Genomic DNA, 18,184 nt, shown 5'->3' with positions numbered 1-18,184 from the left:
CCGCACTCCCATCGCAGATATCGGCGCATGGGTGCAGTCACTCAAACATGACGTTCACCACAACACGCGACACATTGAAACTACAACCGAAACCCCTACCCTCGACACACGCCTAGCCCACCTCTGGGAGGCTTATCACAGCCTCTGGGAACGCTGGAAAGGCAACAAACTCAACAGAACGCTTAAAAAGCGGCTGGCCGCGCTGCAGACACAAATCCAACAGCACTCTGAGGAGCTCTGCCGATCCAACTGGGGACAGATATGTGACGGCATCGCAGGAAACCTGTCCAGCAAACGCGCATGGCAACTCCTCCGACACCTCATTGACCCCACACACACCAAATCAGCTACACAGCACCACATTACACGGCTTACACACGAACACATTGACGATCCCGACACCCTCGTAGACACACTTCAAACCACGTACACCTCTCCAGGCGCACCCACACCTCTACCCTACTACACAGGACAAGAAAATCCCACACTCGACACCGACATCACGGAGACGGAAGTCAGAGCGGCCCTCCTGATTCTCCGCGCCAACTCCGCACATGGTGCAGACTGTTACGACTCGCCTTCGTCCTGGGGAAGACGACGACATGGCAGCAGCGAAACGCCGACAAACCCCGAGACGCGCGTTGGGTGAACGCCTGGATGGCCACGGAAGCCGCGTCCGTCTGCCCGGTTGAGCGAGCGTTTCCCGTACACCGAGTGGGAACGCGCGTTCGAAATGCGCGCGAACGCCGCTCATGGACATTTCGGCGTCTGCGCTACGTGGTTGGCATCGTTCCCCTCTCCCAGCGCGTGACGACGGCGTTATCTCTCGGGAGTGAGTGAGTGCGTGCGTGTCGGTGATTGGTGCCAGTGAAACCCGGCCCCCATCTAGGGACCCTAGGGAAGAGAACTCTTAAAAAGCCGGCAGCGGCACGGCCGAAGAGCTTTTGTCATCATGGTCTCCTGTTGAGCTGTCGTGATGCAGCGTTCCTGCAGCTCACTTGTAAATATTCATGTATAAATTCCTCTTCATTGTCTTTTCCCAGCAGCCTCGTCACAGGCGTCCCTCATTTTGCTCTCCGGGGCACGTCCATGCTACCTCGTCCGTAACAAACTGGTGGCAGCGGTGGGATGTTGCTTCCTCGTCCCTAACAAACTGGTTGGCAGCGGTGGGACGCGAATCGTCGGACGCCGGCGGAGAGTTGCGGACAACGGGACGCTGAGCAGCAGAACGGCGAGTCGGGGGCAGTGCAACGAGCCCTGTGTGTTGACTGGTTGCCTGCAGCGGACCGACTGCGCTGGATTCTTGGCTGCGAGGTTTGGTGAGTGCGGAACTTTCTTCTGCTGAGTTTTGCCAGGCTTTTGTTAGTGTCGGGAACAGAGCTGGTAATTCGGTTGTCGTTGCTGCTGGGTTAGTTGCAGCAAGACAATAGCGGGCAGTAGAGAAGCAGTACTCGGAGCAGCCATGGATTGGAAGACGCTGCGCAAACCAAAGTTACTGGAGCTTGCGAAAGAGTTGGGTCTGGAGGTATCAGACAAACTCAGAAAACCAGAACTGCTGAAGGCTATTCTTGCGTTGGAGGCTGAAGATGACGAGCTTGCGGAATGCCTTGAGGCCATTGAGGAGAGGGAATTGGCAAAAAGAGAACAAGAGGAACGCGAACGTAAAGAAAAGCAAGAGGAACGCGAACGTAAAGAAAAACAAGAGAAAGAGGAACGCGAGTGTCAATACGCTTTGGAAATGAAGCGTCTCGACATAGAGATGGAACGCGTTCGTGGGTCAAGTCAGGCACACGGTGCAGGAGAGCGGGTATCGTACAAAATGACTGACTTAATGCGGCCGTTTCAGACTGGAGACGACATTGGTTTCTTCCTTGTTAACTTCGAGCGAACGTGCGAGTATCAGCGGTTTTCTAAAGAAACGTGGCCACGGCGTTTGCTCACTTTGTTGCCCGCTGAGGCGGCCGACGTAATCGCTCGCCTGAAGAAAGAGGAGGCGGAGGATTACGATCTTGTGAAATCGAGTCTGCTTAAAAAGTACAGGCTGTCGGCAGAAGCGTTCCGTCGGAAGTTTCGCGAAACGGAGAAAGACAAAAACGAGTCATATCCGGATTTCGCCTACAAGCTTATGTCAAACATGCAGGAATGGCTTAAAGAAGAGAAAGCGTTTGGCAATCACGAGAAAGTTCTGCAGTGCTTCGGGCTGGAGCAATTTTATAGACGATTACCGGAAAACGTGCGGTACTGGGTCTTGGACAGGCCAGACGTTAGTACCGTGGCGAGAGCCGCTGAGTTAGCAGAGGAGTTTGTGACTCGTCGGGCTCGCGGAGCCAGGGACGGTCAAAGGGGTGAATTCGGCTCGAAGTTTGCGAGGCCGAAGTTCACGCCCATCAGACCAAAGGAGGGCAAACATGGTGCGGATGCGAGTAAAAATGATCCGACCGAGCGCACAGACACGGCGGCAGCCGACAACGAACGCAGAAAGAGGTTCGAGGCGAGGCAAACGCGCGTGTGTTATACTTGCCAGAAGCCGGGACACTTTTGGGCGCAGTGTCCCGAAGCGAAAACTAAGCTCGTATTTTTGTCAGTATGCAGTAATGACGAGAACATGAAGCTTCTGTAGCCGTACATGCGAGACCTCGTCGTGAACGGGAAAGAGTGCCGAGTGCTTCGTGATTCCGCGGCGACGATGGATGTGGTTCACCCCTCTTTCGTAGAACCCGATATGTTCACGGGCGAGTGCGCATGGATCAAGCGAGCCGTGGAAGCACATAGCGTGTGTCTGCCCGTTGCAAAAGTGCGTATTGAAGGACCTTTCGGCGCACTTGAGACAGAGGCCGCGGTGTCATCTATGCTCCCCCCTCAGTATCCGTACCTATTTTCAAACAGGTCCGATCACCTCCTGCGCGAAAAGGGACTCGTGTTTGGTGAGGGTAGCGTTCAGGCCTTGACCAGTTCGAGAGCTCGGGAGCTTGCTGCAAAGGCGGTAGTTGCAGAGGCAGATTTGGAAGGCCAAATTGACGGTGGTAAGCTACACCGCGATAGTGTCAGGGACCGAGTTAGAAGCCCCGCTCAGTCGCCGGATGACACGAAGGCTGTGCAGAAGTGGCGGTATAGGACAGGTTTGGTCCAGGAAAGAAAGGCCACTTCGGCAGCGAGGACCGATGAGTTCGGTCGAAAAGCTAGCGAAGAGTGCAGATCCACAAGCCGTGAGGGCTCGGGGGATAATGTAGGCACTAAGGCTAGTAATGAGGAAGAGTGCAGATCCGCCAGCCGTGACGGCTCGGGCGATAATGTAGGCACTGCTAAAAATAAGGAAAGGGGCAATGCGTTGGTTTTGAGCCCAGAGAAGCATGCACTTTCCGGGACGGAGGCGGATTCCTGCGGTCGGGAGGATAATACCCAGGAGAAAGACGCCGAAGGTCTCCGTGACCAGGAAAAAGTAGTCCTTGGGTTATTTGAGGAAAGTCATGATGAAAGTTCTGTGAAGGCCGAGTTTAATGGGAATGAAGAGCAAACTGTGAGTTGCAGGATTCCCACCGAAAACAAAGCCGAGCGATCTGCTTCGTTAGTGAGCACAGACAACGCTAATAAGGGAGAAGCGACCGTCTCTAGCCCTGAGGCAAAACCTGCTTTGACAAGCGAGATTGATGCTTCTGCTCAGGAAGAGACTAGTGAGCTTGCGGGCCAGAGCAGTCAAGGAATCAAGGGAGACCCTCCTTCGATGCGGCTGGCGAACCTTAGTAGCCAAGTTTTGGACACAGCGCTTTGCTGTAAGGAGAGCGGCTGCGAGTCACCCGAGTGCACCGCTGAAACCCAAGGGCAGATCGCAACGTTAGCCATCGAGTGTGGTTTAGATCAAGTTGCAGGCCAGGGAGTTAGGGTCGCAGGGTCGATTAGCAAGCCTCAGGAGAGCAAGTTATGCTCAGCAGGAGATAAAGTGCTGTCGGAACAGCTGGCTACTGCGACCTGCGGTGACTCACCGAAAGCACGAGCCGATAATTCGAACTTAAGGGTGAAATACGGCTCGGTGCTGCGTCAGAGAAAAGATGCGGAGGGTGAGGACACCGCGAGCAAGGGAGGCGCGCAGGGCCGTTCTGCGAAGGCAGTTTTAGGAAAGCGGCCGCGCTCAGAGAGAGCCAAGCCAAGGGGTAGACCGCGGAAAAAGGACGAAGGACGGGCCCAAAACATTGTAGGGGTTAAGGCCGGTCAACAACGTAATCGTCGGATACTGCCACCGCGGTACTCCAGACGCGACAGGCGCCGAAAAAGGGCCAAGCTGACTAGGCGTTTACAGACAAAACGAAAGCCACCTGTCCCATCGCGGCGACCCCGCGGTAGTTCTTGCAGGACGGGGGAACCTCACAGCGGTTCGCAGAGAAGCACGCCCAGCTACCGCATGAAAGAAAGCCGCAATACGGGCTCCAGTCGAAGAACATTGCTGAATCGAGAAAGGAGTCCTCGTAGGCGTTTCTTTCATACGCGTCCGTCAACCCCTCGCATTCAAATGTTCAGACGCTACTTGGGTGTTGGAGACACGCGGCCGGTGTGCGAAACAAATCAATGTCGCGTGGCGTCTGAGGCTCGCAGGTGTCGAAGCGCAGTTAAGCCCTTCGAATTTCGTGAATTGTCGGCTGCTAAAGCCACTGTTGGTGTGCGTCCGCGCAGGGCGCGGTTGAAGAATAGGCGACCCCTTTGAGCCGCGGCGCGGCTCGCTAGCAGCGGATTCCGAGGATGTCTCTGCTGTTTGCTTTTTCTTGTTTTAAACCATTCCTGCAGAAAAAGCGTTTTGCAGAAAAAGCGTTTTGCAGAATAAAAAAAGTGAAAAAAAAGAAGTTTTGAGCAGGAATAGGTTTCGGACGCGTTGTTTGCATTGAAAGCGTTTCTTTTGACAAAGATTTTGAAAAACGCACTAGTGGTGCCCATGTGTAGCAGCGTCCGCTAAAACGCGAAGTGCAAGCCAGACGGGCCATTTAGGCAACTAGCATAAGCGCCTGGAGTCGCTTGATTTTATGGCATTAGGAAAATTACTGTGACTTTGGTTTGGATGTTGAGCTAAGCTTTGCATGGTTATGCAACGTCACGGCAGTATCCTCCCATGCAGAATGGAGTGGAAACAAGTGCGTTCGTAATTGTCATGGTCATTACGAATCAAAATCATCACAAAAAGGGGAGTCTCAAAGGTAATGCCGATAACTTTAATTGAGGTCCCTAACACAAGAGTCAGCATCACAGTTGCAGTTTGCTGGTGATTTTTCTTCCTGATGTAGGATTTTGCACCTATTGGTTTTGTTTATTGTTTTAAATTGAGATGCGCTTTGTGGTATAATGTGCCGATTTGCGGGCATTTTCTCAGTGCTGCGGAACTACTCCCAGGGATTGATTGGGTTGGTAAGAGGGAAAGAGCCTGGCATCGCTTAGTGGGGATTGTGTCGTGCTTGCGGACTGAGCGGTTGGGTTTTCGGCGTGGTTCTAACGCTAGCGGAGCACGAGTCACTTTGCAGTGCCCTTTGGGAACCTGCACATGCGAAGGCAGACTTCGGGGTGCGCTGAGCTCCAGAACCGCCGAGAGAGAACCGACTGCAGTTGAGACCAGCCTCAAGCGACATCCCTCCGGACAGCGGATGCTGTCCCCTGTCCATCGGGATCTCCTTCCCCCGGCGGGGCAGTCTGTTACGACTCGCCTTCGTCCTGGGGAAGACGACGACATGGCAGCAGCGAAACGCCGACAAACCCCGAGACGCGCGTTGGGTGAACGCCTGGATGGCCACGGAAGCCGCGTCCGTCTGCCCGGTTGAGCGAGCGTTTCCCGTACACCGAGTGGGAACGCGCGTTCGAAATGCGCGCGAACGCCGCTCATGGACATTTCGGCGTCTGCGCTACGTGGTTGGCATCGTTCCCCTCTCCCAGCGCGTGACGACGGCGTGATCTCTCGGGAGTGAGTGAGTGCGTGCGTGTCGGTGATTGGTGCCAGTGAAACCCGGCCCCCATCTAGGGACCCTAGGGAAGAGAACTCTTAAAAAGCCGGCAGCGGCACGGCCGAAGAGCTTTTGTGATCATGGTCTCCTGTTGAGCTGTCGTGATGCAGCGTTCCTGCAGCTCACTTGTAAATATTCATGTATAAATTCCTCTTCATTGTCTTTTCCCAGCAGCCTCGTCACAGGCGTCCCTCATTTTGCTCTCCGGGGCACGTCCATGCTACCTCGTCCGTAACAAGACCAAATCACAAACTCCATGCTCCGTAATTTGGACGAGCGATCGACCACCCAGATTACGAAATACTTCAACCAGTGCTGGCGGGAGGGTAGCCTCCCGCAGTCGTGGCGCCACGCGAAGGTAATATTCATACCCAAACCCAACAAACCACTTACCATACAGAACCTTCGCTCGATTTCGCTAACCTCATGCCTCGGGAAGCTCCGCGAGCATGCTGTGTTAGCGAGACTCACAAGTCACATGGCGGACAACAATCTTTACCCGCATAGCATGCTGGGATTTCGCCTCCATCTATCGGAACAAGACGCCATGCTGCAACTCACACACGACATTTTCGATCCGCTTCTTCCTGGTCTCACCAAGCCAGTCTTAGCTTTAGATCTTTCCAAAGCTTTTGATCGCGTTGAACATCAGGCGATCATGACTCTATCCCCATTGAATGTGGGTGTGCGCACGTACGCCTACATTCAGGCTTTCCTCACTGACCGCACGGCTGAGATACACTTCGGCCCTCTGTCTTCCCCGTCCTACACGGTTCAGAGCATAGGAACCCCTCAAGGGTCCGTCCTTTCCCCCTTTTTGTTTAACATTACCCTCATCACCCTCGCCCGAAAATTGGCAACTATTCCCGACCTGAAGCATACATTTTATGCCGACGATATCACCCTGTGGACCACCCACGGCAGTGACGGCGGCATAGAGAACACCTTACAGGAAGCAGCCACACTCACACAAACTTACGCACAGACGATCGGACTGTCTTGCTCCCCAGAGAAGTCCGAACTCTTCGTCATCCGGCCTAAAAACAACCGCTGCCCCCGCTCCCCCATTGCCATTGAACTGAATGGTGACCCGGTACCTGAGGTTGGCACCCTCCGTGTATTGGGCCTGCGCATCCAGAACGATGGCAAAAACACGACCACCCTCAAGAAACTCAAGCAGTTTGTAGGCGCGATATCGCACCTCATCCGCAGGGTTTCGGGACGTCATAGAGGCACGAAGGAGCGCGACCTATGTCGCCTCAGTCATTGCTTTGTCCTCAGCCGTGTGCTGTACACTACCCCATACTTACAACTATCCAAACATGACATAAACGCTTTGAATGCTTTGATTCGCAAGGCATTCAAGGTAGTACTTCATCTTCCCCTCAACACACCCACAGACAGATTACTAGGCCTGGGCCTCCACAACACGAACGGGGAACTGGTGGAGGCCCACCGACAGGTCCAATACATCAGGCTCACACAAACTTCCACAGGTCGGTATATCCTGGACACCCTCGCAATCAAAATACCGGCCAACGACCCAACCCTCCTCGCCATCCCACGATCCCTTCACCGAGAGCTCCTCATCAGGCCGCTCCCGAGGAATATGCACCCGCCCCACAATGAGCAGCGCCGCAGAGCTCGTGCGAAGGCACTTCATCGAGCGTACGGCCCCCAGCCCGACGCCGTGTGGGTGGACGCTGCCTGCACGGGTGATGAAGCGACAGCAGCTGTGGTGGACTCCTCTTTATCCGCCCTCCTCACACTACCTCTCCCTCCAGACACGTCCCCAGAGGCTGCAGAGGAAGCCGCCATTGCCCTTGCTATAACCCGCACGGAAGCCCGGTACATTTTAAGCGATTCTAAAACTGCGATTCTAAATTTTGCTCGAGGCCGAGTCCATGTCCCTGCTTTTGGCATACTGGACTCGCCCGATGCCTCCCCGCCCCGCCAAGTGGAGCTGATATGGGTGCCCGCGCACTCCGGGAATCCCGGAAACGAGGCCGCCAACCTTTTAGCCCGAGGTTCTTTAAACCGGGCTCAGGTGGCCTCTGATCAGGGATTCACGAAGGAGCGCATGCACTCATTCAGTGAGCTGACCCAGGCGCACAGAGCCTTACGCCAGCTCTACCCCCCGCCCCACCCCTCCCTAGATAACAAACACGCAACACTCTGGCGCAGACTACAGACACACACACTCCCTTCACCCCTTACCCTAGCCCATTATCATCCCTCCTTCCCCACTCCGGCATGCACTCTATGCCCAGAACCCGTCGCCTCTTCCCTCCACATTATTTCCCTCTGCCCGGCGGACCCTCCCCCGCGGGACCTAGAGAACCTCAAGACCTGGGAGGACTGGGAGACCCTGCTGCGCTCGGAGGACCCGGCCGTGCAGACCATCGCCACCGGCCGTGCTGCCAGTGTTATGGACCTTCGGAACATAAACACTTGAGTGCAGTGGGGTCGTGCGGGGACCCTGGGGCGTGCCCCGAATTCCTCTGTAAATAAAGTTTTCTCTCTCTCTCTCTCTCCAGAAGTTCACCGCCTGTGTCTTGGCCACTCCCCCGTAGTGGGTATGTGCCATTCTTATTGCGAAAGCAATACTACGCTCAAACGGCATTTCACGTAGCGGCGGCCGGTAGCCACGTTTGACATTTAGAATGACCTATGACGTCATGACATGCGTAGTGACGTCATAGCGTGACGTCACACAAGGGTGAGAGATGAGATACCAAGTCGAGTCAGGGCTGTGGCATGTTGCAAGTTGCGCGTCCGCGCCGAGGGTGGCGCCACGGTTGAAACGATTGCAGCGATCCTGGTATCGGCGGTAAACGCGGCTGCAGTTAAGCCTAATAAAAGTGAAAATTTTCGACCACTGTCAATAATAAAAACATGCTTACGAACTAAATTATAACCAGCCATAGGTATTAAAAATAAGATATCAAAGAAATTAGTTGCGAAGATGACGACGCGGGTAACGCGGCAGCAGACGTCAAGCAGACGACGCCCGGGGGCGTGTTCGCCAAATGCAGCCGGTACAGCCAGCGATGACAGCGCCGCCCACCGGCAGGTAGCAGCCACATTAAGGCTGGATATAAATATTCATTAAGAACGCCGGCTTGACATCGCCACTATGGCGCAGTGTCATGACTGCGCAGTGGCGCAGTCATTCTGCTTCCGGCAGCCGAGCTGAACGGATCGCAGGGTCATGGGCTCCAGCGGAGCAGCGATAGCGGCCTTTGACGGCCGCGGAAACAGGATCGATGACTGCGGTGATAAGGATTACCAGATTATTTTGCCGACACTGCCAACAGGACGTGTTGTTTTCAACACCGTTTTTCTTCACGGCGACGTGCGAGCGAGGCCGTTCCGGGTCGAGGATTTCCGTGACGCCCTGGCCGAGACTGGTACGCTCCCCGACGTGGTCGCGTTGGGGGCGTACCAAATCAAACACGTGTGGGCGGTTACCCTGCGGAACACGGAGGCAGCAAAGAAGTTGCTCGCCTTCAACGAGCTGCAAGTTAAGAAACGCCGCTGCCTCATTATCGACCCAGAAGACCAGCAGGTAAAGCTGCGGCTACACTGGATGCTTCACGGTGTGGCCGACAACGACATCAGGACGGCATTCGCGGCGTTTGGCAAAGTGACCGACGTTACGCGTGAGCGGTGGCGGACACAAGGCGTCAATGACAAGAGCTCAACGACAAGAACGGTCCTACTGAAGTTGAAGCCCGGCTTGAAAGTGGATGACCTGCCACACCAGGTACGTGTCGCCGGAGAGTTGGCTCTTGTCGTAGCGCCTGGGCGTCCAATGCAGTGCTTGCGCTGCCATGGTACAGGCCACGTGCGGCGTGAATGCAAGGTTCCCCGCTGTACGAAATGCCGGCAGTTCGGCCACGTGGATAATGAGTGTGTCCGCACTTATGCGGTGGTTACGGGCGGGGCGTCGAAAGACGACTCTGCGGAACTCCTGATGGATGTAGTCGAGGCTGAAGAATCTGCGAAAGGCATAGAGGAACCCGAAACGCAAGCAGGATCGACGGGCTCTTCGATGCCGGACGCAAGCCGATGCCGGACGCAGCAAGCCGATGCCGGACGCAGCGATGCCGGACGCAAGCCTGAAGGGGCAGAACCTACTAGAAAGGAGACGGAGGCGTCGAGCGGTGAAGTAAGCGTGCCAGCGCTCCAAGAAACCGAGCCAGCGACTCTGACCGAGGAGAACCTTGACCAGAGCGGCGCCCGCACGACCGGCGTCCCTGCCCCAGCGAAGCGGCCACACGCCCAGACCGGAACCGAAGACGACAAGGCGGAAGCCCCCAGCGTCGAAGAGCCGCCGGCAAAAACGACCCAAGGACGGCGGTCGTCCATCCGGACACGATCAAATGTGCCGACGGAGAGGAGAGCCCGTGACAAGCCGCCCCCGCTGCCAGGCCTGGCACCAGCACCGGATGGCTCCGGTGTCAATGATGTCGTCTAGCCAAGCGCTAGACGTGAAGGGTAAGCACCATGTTCCCGGCCTCTTTCTTCTGCATTAAAATGGCTCATGCGTTCCCCATGAAAGTCGGTACACTTAATGTCAGGGGAATGGCAAGTAAGAAGAAGCAGAGCCAGGTGTACCGCCTTTTAACTGAGCACGACATTGACGTCCTGGCAGTGCAGGAAACGAAAATTGACGGGGAAGAGGAGACCGGGAGCATGGTGAGACGTTTCACGTCTAGGTTTTTTGCAGTTGTCGCCCACGCTGTAGGAACGTCTGCGGGTTGTGTCATCTTTGTAAAGAATGTACCGGGACTTGAGGTTCAGGCATATACGGCGTGTCCTTCGGGTCGATTTGTTTTGGTTGACCTCCTGTGCGACAAAACATATTGGCGCATCATTTGTGTGTACGCCCCAAATGCGGTGGATGAGAGGACAGCGTTTTTTCAACGCGTACAAAAGCACATCAGTTGTGAGAAATGCCTGATCGTAATGGGTGACTTCAATTGCGTCCTGAGGGGCTGTGACAAAACCAGTGCAAGGGCATTTAGGGACAGAAGCACTGAAGTACTCTCAGAAATTATAGACACGTGCAACCTCGATGATGTGGCCGAATGTTTAGAAGGCGAGCGTTGTGTGAGACTCACCCATTTTCAACGGTCAAGCCATGCACGGCTAGATCGCATTTATGTGTCACAGAACGTTATTTCAAAATGCAGTAGCTACAATGTAGTACCGGTATCATTTTCGGATCATTGTTTAGTGAAGTGTGGGATAGGGACAAAGAAACGAGGATATCAGTTTTCTTGGGAGATGTGGAAATTAAATAATAAGCTCATTACAGACGACATCTTTAGCAGGAAAGTAAACGAAGAAATCAGTAAATTAAAGCCGAGCGGGGAACTGAAAGTATGGCAGCAGTGGGAACTTTGCAAACAACAAATAAAAATAGCAGCAATCGAAAGGTCAAGCTGCATACGACAAGAGGAGAAGCGTGAGGAGGACAATTTAAGATCTTTACTAGCTAGACTTCTCGAAAGAGAAAGCGAAGAGCCGGGCAAATGGATGGATGACATTAGGAAAATAAAAAATAAGATTGAACTCTTTGAAGAAGAACGCTATCGTGGCGCACTGGTGCGGGCTAGGGCGCAAGATATAGCTGATGGGGAGACACTTTCAAAACGAGCGCTAGGAATGGAAAAAACGCATGCTCAACGAAACCACATTGAACAGATTGAATGGGGCGGGGCGTTATCTGGAGAAAGCGGGCATATCCAGCAGGCATTTCTTGAATATTATCAGGCGCTGTTTGCAAAGCAAGAAGTGGATGTGAGCGCATTCAAGGAAAGTTTCTTGGCGCTTTGCCGCGATTAGATGACGAACAGAAAGAAATGCTGGAGCTGTCGATAACTGCGTCGGAGGTCGAGCAAGCGATAGAAAATTTGAACCTGGGAAAATCTCCTGGACCTGATGGGTTAAGCGCCGCTTTTTACAAAGCATATAAACACGAAATAGTGCCAGTACTGACAGCAGTTTTTAACGAAGCCTACAAAGAAAATGAATTGCCCCCGTCTTATGGTAAATCCCATACAGTGCTAATCCCTAAATCCGATGACGCAGAAAAGTTAAAGCAGGTCACAGCATATCGTCCTATCGCCCTCACAAACGTGGATTATAAAGTGTTCATGAAGATTTTAGCCCGTAGACTACAGTCAGTAATTCAGGATATAGTCGGTCCCCACCAGACGTGTGGGATCAAGGGACGCTCTATTGTTTCCAATATTCATAAAGCGAGGTGTGTGCTAGAATGTTGTGATTACACAAATAGCTGTGTAGCCATCCTTCAGCTAGATCTTGAGAAGGCATTCGATTGTGTTTCGCACGATATCCTGTTCTGCATACTCGACCATGTGAATTTAGGGTCCATTATTTGTGAGGGAGTGGCCTTGGCGTACCGGAGCTGCACGACAAGATTAATTGTAAATAAGAGTTTGGGGGCCCCCATTAGCCTGCAGCGGTCGGTGCGCCAGGGTTGTCCCCTCAGCCCTCTGCTATTCTGCATTTACATTGAAGCGTTGTGTTTGAATATCATGGAAAGTGAAAAAATTCGAGGATTCCAGCTACAGGCAGCAGAAGTTATGCTGATGGCTTATGCGGATGATGTCGCGGTGTTCACAGTGAACCGGGAAGGTATAACCGAGGCCGTGGCATGCGTAAAAGAATTCACCAAGATCACCGGTAGTAAAGTGAATTGGTCAAAGTCCCTGGGGCTTTGGCACGGAGAATGGCCAACGAAGCCCGGCATTTTTGCAAACGTGTCCTGGGTGACGACCCCAGTAAAGTACTTAGGCGTCCCACTGGACGGTTATCGCGATAGCGATTCGTACTGGAAAGCACAGACGCAAGCCACGCGTGAAAAGGTGGAAAGGTGGAAAGGGCGACACCTTTCAATTTTCGCAAGGGCCACAGTGTGCAATCTGTTTTTTATGTCTAGGCTGTGGTACGTGATGCAAGTGTTGCATTGTGCACGGATGAACGTACAGAGACTGCACCGGATCTTTGCCGTTTTTGTGTGGGCTGCGGACTGGGAACGCTGCAGCCGGACCAATTTGTTTAGGCGGGTGAAGGATGGCGGCCTGAGTCTGGGACACTTATTTCTGCGGCAGATTGTAAGCAGATTTTGTTTTGTGCGCGATGTAAGCGATCCGTTTTTGCGCACTGTGTGCCAATTAAGGCTCGGAAATGCACTGCCGGACTTTGTTGTCACAACCGAAAGTTTCTCGGGACGTATTTTTGGTTACTTTAGAGAGGTTGTCGCGAGTGTTCGATTCCTGACTGTTCGATTTTCGTATGAATATTTATCTTCTGTTAGCAGGAAGAAGTTGTATAAAGATTTGTGCGATGTAGTTCTTCCACAACCTATGTACAGGGCCTTATACAATGGAGGCCAGGGACGCGACGTACTTAAGCGTGTGAAGGCGATGCAGGTGCCGCCAAGTGCAAAAACTTTTTTCTTTAAATTACATACCGGAACACTACCAGTAAAGGAATTCTTGGAAAGGAAGCAGTTATTTCTACCTTGGGGATCACATTGTTTAATTTGTAAACAACCAGAAACAATAGACCACGTTTTTTTGCACTGTTGGGAGGGGGTATACTTTTGGGACATCTTGCAACGGACTTTAAAAAAGGAATTTCCGCTCGACGCTCATGGTATTCGGTACTTGCCTGTAGAGAGTGAGGATGGGACACCATTCGACCTCATTATGCTAATGGGCCTCCATTGTATTTGGCGCTCCAGAATGGCAGGATATCATTGCGATCCTGATGCACGGCCAGCACGGATCTATTTTCGGGAGTGCAGGCATAAGTATATTGAAGTTCAGAAACTTGCTCCTGAAGCTCCCGCGTGGCTCGAAAGAGTCGAGCCTTTGGTGACGCTTAAGGAGTTTTAATATGATGTAGCCACGCACCCCCGGACGGATAGTGTTGTTTATTATTGCTCATTGCGCTCTGTAAGTGTATTTGTGTACTGTGGTTCTTGCCGAAGTCAGGCAATAAATAAAAAAAAAGCCACTATGGCGCAGTGGATTAGTCGCACGTGTTGCGTATGGAAGGTCGGCCGTTCGACTCCGCTCTCTGTACTGTAATTTTATTGTTTTTTTAATTTTTTTTCTCCATTTTGTCCCTTTTAGGTCGCAAATCGTGATGCATAGTGGCATATAACGCCGTTTAAGAGGATTTGTTATCCCTTTTAGGTAAGCCGTTGTGACAATCTTCAGTCACCGTGATCAATTCACCGTGGTTTCATGCCTTGTGGCTGTACAGGCTGCAGTTGGCGAATACGCCGCCCGGGGTGGTATTCTCCCGGTGTCGCCTTTTGCGACATGTCGCATTCGCTCTTCGCTGATTGGCTCGAGCCGCGGGGACGGCGGCGTGACGACACGGACCCGCCTTCCTGCTACGTCATCGTGACGTCGCCCCAATTTACTACGCTTAGTCGAACAACGGAATGCGCTGAAGCGATTCGCGCTGGCGACGGGCTACCGTTAGCGTACGAACGCAATCGGCAGTTGCGGCTTTTGCGCCCTTGGCGTGAAAACATGGCGACCTCCTTTCAAGCGAGAGCCGCCCGCTTCAGCCAATTCAGCAGTCCTTGCGATTCCGGTCGGCATGTTTACCGGCAACTACTGGTGTTGTTACTTTTCGCTATGACTTACCTTGCTTCGACTATAAAGTCTAAGCTGCAATTCAGCCTAGTTTTTTAGATACGCTCTCGATTCTGGAGCGCGCAAGCCTAATGGGACCTCCAGCTACACTGCTACCGTCTGCAACTGCCCGAAACGCAGCCGAAACCTAGCACAACCGTCCGGAACGAAAGAAAAATAGATTTGGAGCTTTTTCGCGGTGTTTATAGACTTAAATGAAGTAAAGCGAGTTTATATTAAATTTGCAAATGTTTTTTTGAACATTAGACGTCATGTGATGGCAAATATTCTTGCTATAAAAGATACGAAACTGCTGCTGCTAGTGAATCAGCAGTGGTAAATTGTCGCTTCTCGGAGTGAATGAATGCACCGCAGACGAAAGTGCCGGCGGCTTTTTCCGTTTCTTCGAGCATCTGTAAGCACTTTTTTAGGCCCCGCCCATATGCGACATGTCGCAAAAGGCGACACCGGCAGAATACCACCCCCGGTCAGCCGCGCAAGCGAAAACGGCGACGTCGGCGACGTTCGCACTGCAGCACCGTCATTGGCGGCATGTCGAGTCACACAGTGAGCTTTTCTTTTACTCTTTATACTAAGAACTAGCACTGCAGCATATTATGTTGTCCCTAGCCTAACGCACTGTGATTTCCTCTACACGAGTCAAAGGTTGAAAATTTTCGCTGCCTTTCTCTGCGTGTGTTTATTCATAGCCTCAGACTGATGCGTTTCAATACATGTCAGATGTTTTACTTCCCTGCTATTTACCTAAATCTCTTACAAAGTCGCGTACAAACTTGTATTCAGTCATGTAGCATTTTATTATGTATACTGTACCTACCTTGATACCTTTTTTTATCCCCTATATATTCTCTGTGCGCTCATGTCTTCTAGGTTTACATAATGGCGTTTTTTTTATTTTTAGGATGCTTGTTACTGATACTGCAATGTCACTGATGCCTAAAATCACTTTTTGAACATCGACTGTCACTGCTGATGTTCTTTTAATAAATTGTGCTTTGTACAAAACCATTTACGCTTTTCGTTCTCGAGCGAGCGCAGCTGCTAAGCAGTCGCGTTGTTCGCCACCAGGCACCATATGCTACATCAACAGACACATCGAAATGCAAAAGCGAGTGAGCAGATTCCGTAAGTACTTAGAAAATCAAGCGTGAATGCAGCGCAGGAGCAGTTAATCACTAGCATGTACAAAGCTTGGATCGAGCTAGCGGCCGCCAGCACCAGGAACGTGCGAGTACAGTGCACTGTAGCGCGAGCAACCGGCCACAACCATCCGCCTAAAAGTGCGCCGCCATATTGGATTTTTGATGCGTTTACCGCCTCTCCCAGGTGCCGCCACCATCGCCTTCGAAAAAAAAACGTTCCCATTGGCTCTATGAGAATGTCACTCCCTTGGTCGAGTCGTCGCCCAGCGGCGGCCGGTAGCCACGCGTGACCTGTAGACGCGGCGCACTGCGTTCCTTCAGTTGGAGGCGTTGCGCTTTTGCTTTCGCAACCTACCAGGCTTAACTAAAGCTAAGCCCCCGCCAATTATATTTCAGGCCACCCAACGAACGGTCGATTATGGATGAAGCCGGTCCTTCGACAGATTGCGAAGCCGAACGACGTGCACGGTGAGCTGAACATTGCAAAACAGCAGTGCGCCAACACGAGTCAGTAAGTCGAAACGATTTATCGAGGCGGCAAGACTAAGCAGAGCAGCGAAGACAGTGTAACCTTACTATAACTAGAAAGAACGTCCAGTCGCGAGGTGCGTAAAAATGACTCGTGATCATCGAACTGACGGAAGGGTGACTTGAAACGCAACGAGCGGCTCAGGCGGCTTATCACAAGACGAAACCCCATAAATGACGACAAGTACCATTGGGTGCACCTAGATAGGTTACTTGCGGCGCACAGTACGGGATGCTCCTAAAGAAGCAAAATTGCTCATGTACAAAACTCTAATTCGCCCTATTCTTGAATACGCTTCTAATGTCTGGAATCCATACAAGCAATGTGAAATCGATCAAATAGAATCTGTGCAACGTAAAGCTGTAAGATTTATTTTTCGCCGCTACGACTTTCATTTTTCACCCTCATCTGCGATGTCTTCCCTAAACATAAGCCCGCTTGCATCCCGCCGAAAAACTGAGTCCTTAAAACTTCTTCACTCCATAGTCCATTCTGCTAATTGCCTTTCAGAGGGTAAGCATATCTCGTTTTCAAAACCATCTGCAACCAGGAGCCATCACGATCTTAATATCCAACCTTTTTTTGCCCGCACTAACGTTTTCAAATACAGTTTTTTTCCGCACTGTGGAGTGTTGGAATTCTTTGGACGGCAACATTCGTGCACTATCAATCTCTGATTTTGCGTCGGCAATTGAGTCGTTGCATTGTATGTTGTTTTTCTAGCGTTTATATTTGTAATGCTTGTATGTACTCTTGTATGCGTGGAATTGTTCCACATTTTTGTACCCACTCCTGCTATAGCCCCTTGAATAGGGCTGCAGTATTTTCAAATAAAATAAATAAATAAATATTTTAAGCTTATAAAAAGGTAAATAAAAATAAACTAAGCAAAACGAAGGCAGGTCGTCGTAGCGCACCAAGTTTCATTTATCTTAACCAGGAATATCGGGGACAAGTTGTCCTGCTGGATTAAAATCCGACTGGGTGAAGTATATTCTTGCCGAACACTCATGTGGAGCCTAAGAACGTTATCGGAAAATATTGGTTATTGAAGATGCACTGGAAGCGGAAGAAACAAAATTGCCTGTGATTACGTTGCACCCGCCGCGGTGGCTCAGTGGTACGGCAGATAGAGAGTAAAATTGTAAATTGGTTTTTGAGGAAAGGAAATGGCGCAGTAACTGTCTCACATATCTCGGCGGACACCTGAACCGCGCCGTAAGAGAAGGGAGGAAGGTAGGAGTGAAAGAAGAGAGAGAGAAAGAGGTGCCGTAGTGGAAGTCTCCGGAATAATTTCGACCAAACTTGATTTCAACAGGAATTCGGAGCATGCCCCAGGGCAATACCTCCTGCCCAGGGTCCCCGCACGACCCTACTGCACTCAAGTGTTTATGTTCCTAAGGTACATAACACTGGCAGCACGGCCGGTGGCGATGGTCTGCACGGCCGGGTCCTCCGAGCGCAGCAGGGTCTCCCAGTCCTCCCAGGTCTTGAGGTTCTCTAGGTTCCGCGGGGGAGGGTCCGCCGGGCTGAGGGAAAGGATGTGGAGGGAAGAAGCGAAGGGTTCTGGGCATATAGAGCGCATGCCGGAGTGGGGAAGGAGGGATGATAGTGGGCTAGATTAAGGGGTGAGGGGAGAGTGTGTGTCTGCAGTCTGCACCAGAGTGTTGCGTGTTTGTTATCTAGGGAGGGGTGGGGCGGGGACTCGTCTACCGAGCCGGAGTACCCGGATCCGAACCCGACCGCGGCGGCCGCGTTTCAATGGAGGCGAAACGCAAGAGGCGCCCGTGTGCTGTGCAGTGTCAGTGCACGTTAAAGATCCCCAGGTGG

General features: G+C 52.1%; 2 protein-coding genes and 1 pseudogene across 2 annotated transcripts in view; all 3 read left to right on the top strand.

The window, feature by feature from the left end:
* The first annotated feature begins 1,462 nt into the window (after window positions 1–1,462).
* Window positions 1,463–6,149, top strand: LOC149337105 (uncharacterized; annotated as a pseudogene).
* An 82-nt stretch (window positions 6,150–6,231) lies between these two features.
* LOC149337104 (uncharacterized) lies at window positions 6,232–8,514 on the top strand. The gene has a single exon (XM_089553322.1). The coding sequence runs from the start codon at window positions 6,232–6,234 to the stop codon at window positions 8,428–8,430; it is 2,199 nt and encodes a 732-aa protein (XP_089409448.1). The 3' UTR covers window positions 8,431–8,514.
* A 1,698-nt stretch (window positions 8,515–10,212) lies between these two features.
* The window catches only part of LOC149337101 (uncharacterized), a 94,744-nt gene continuing 86,772 nt past the window's right edge, over window positions 10,213–18,184 (top strand). The window contains exons 1-2 of the mRNA XM_089553323.1: window positions 10,213–10,475; window positions 16,222–16,293. Of these exons, the coding sequence (XP_089409449.1) occupies window positions 10,361–10,475; window positions 16,222–16,293 (187 nt within the window). The 5' untranslated portion in view covers window positions 10,213–10,360. The remainder of the gene's footprint in view (window positions 10,476–16,221; window positions 16,294–18,184) is intronic.

Source organism: Amblyomma mixtum, chromosome 7 (genome assembly GCF_055824585.1).
Source record: "Amblyomma mixtum isolate Tamu chromosome 7, ASM5582458v1, whole genome shotgun sequence".
In the NCBI taxonomy this organism is placed as follows: Eukaryota; Metazoa; Arthropoda; class Arachnida; order Ixodida; family Ixodidae; genus Amblyomma; species Amblyomma mixtum.
This window is presented reverse-complemented; position numbering and strand designations above follow the sequence as displayed.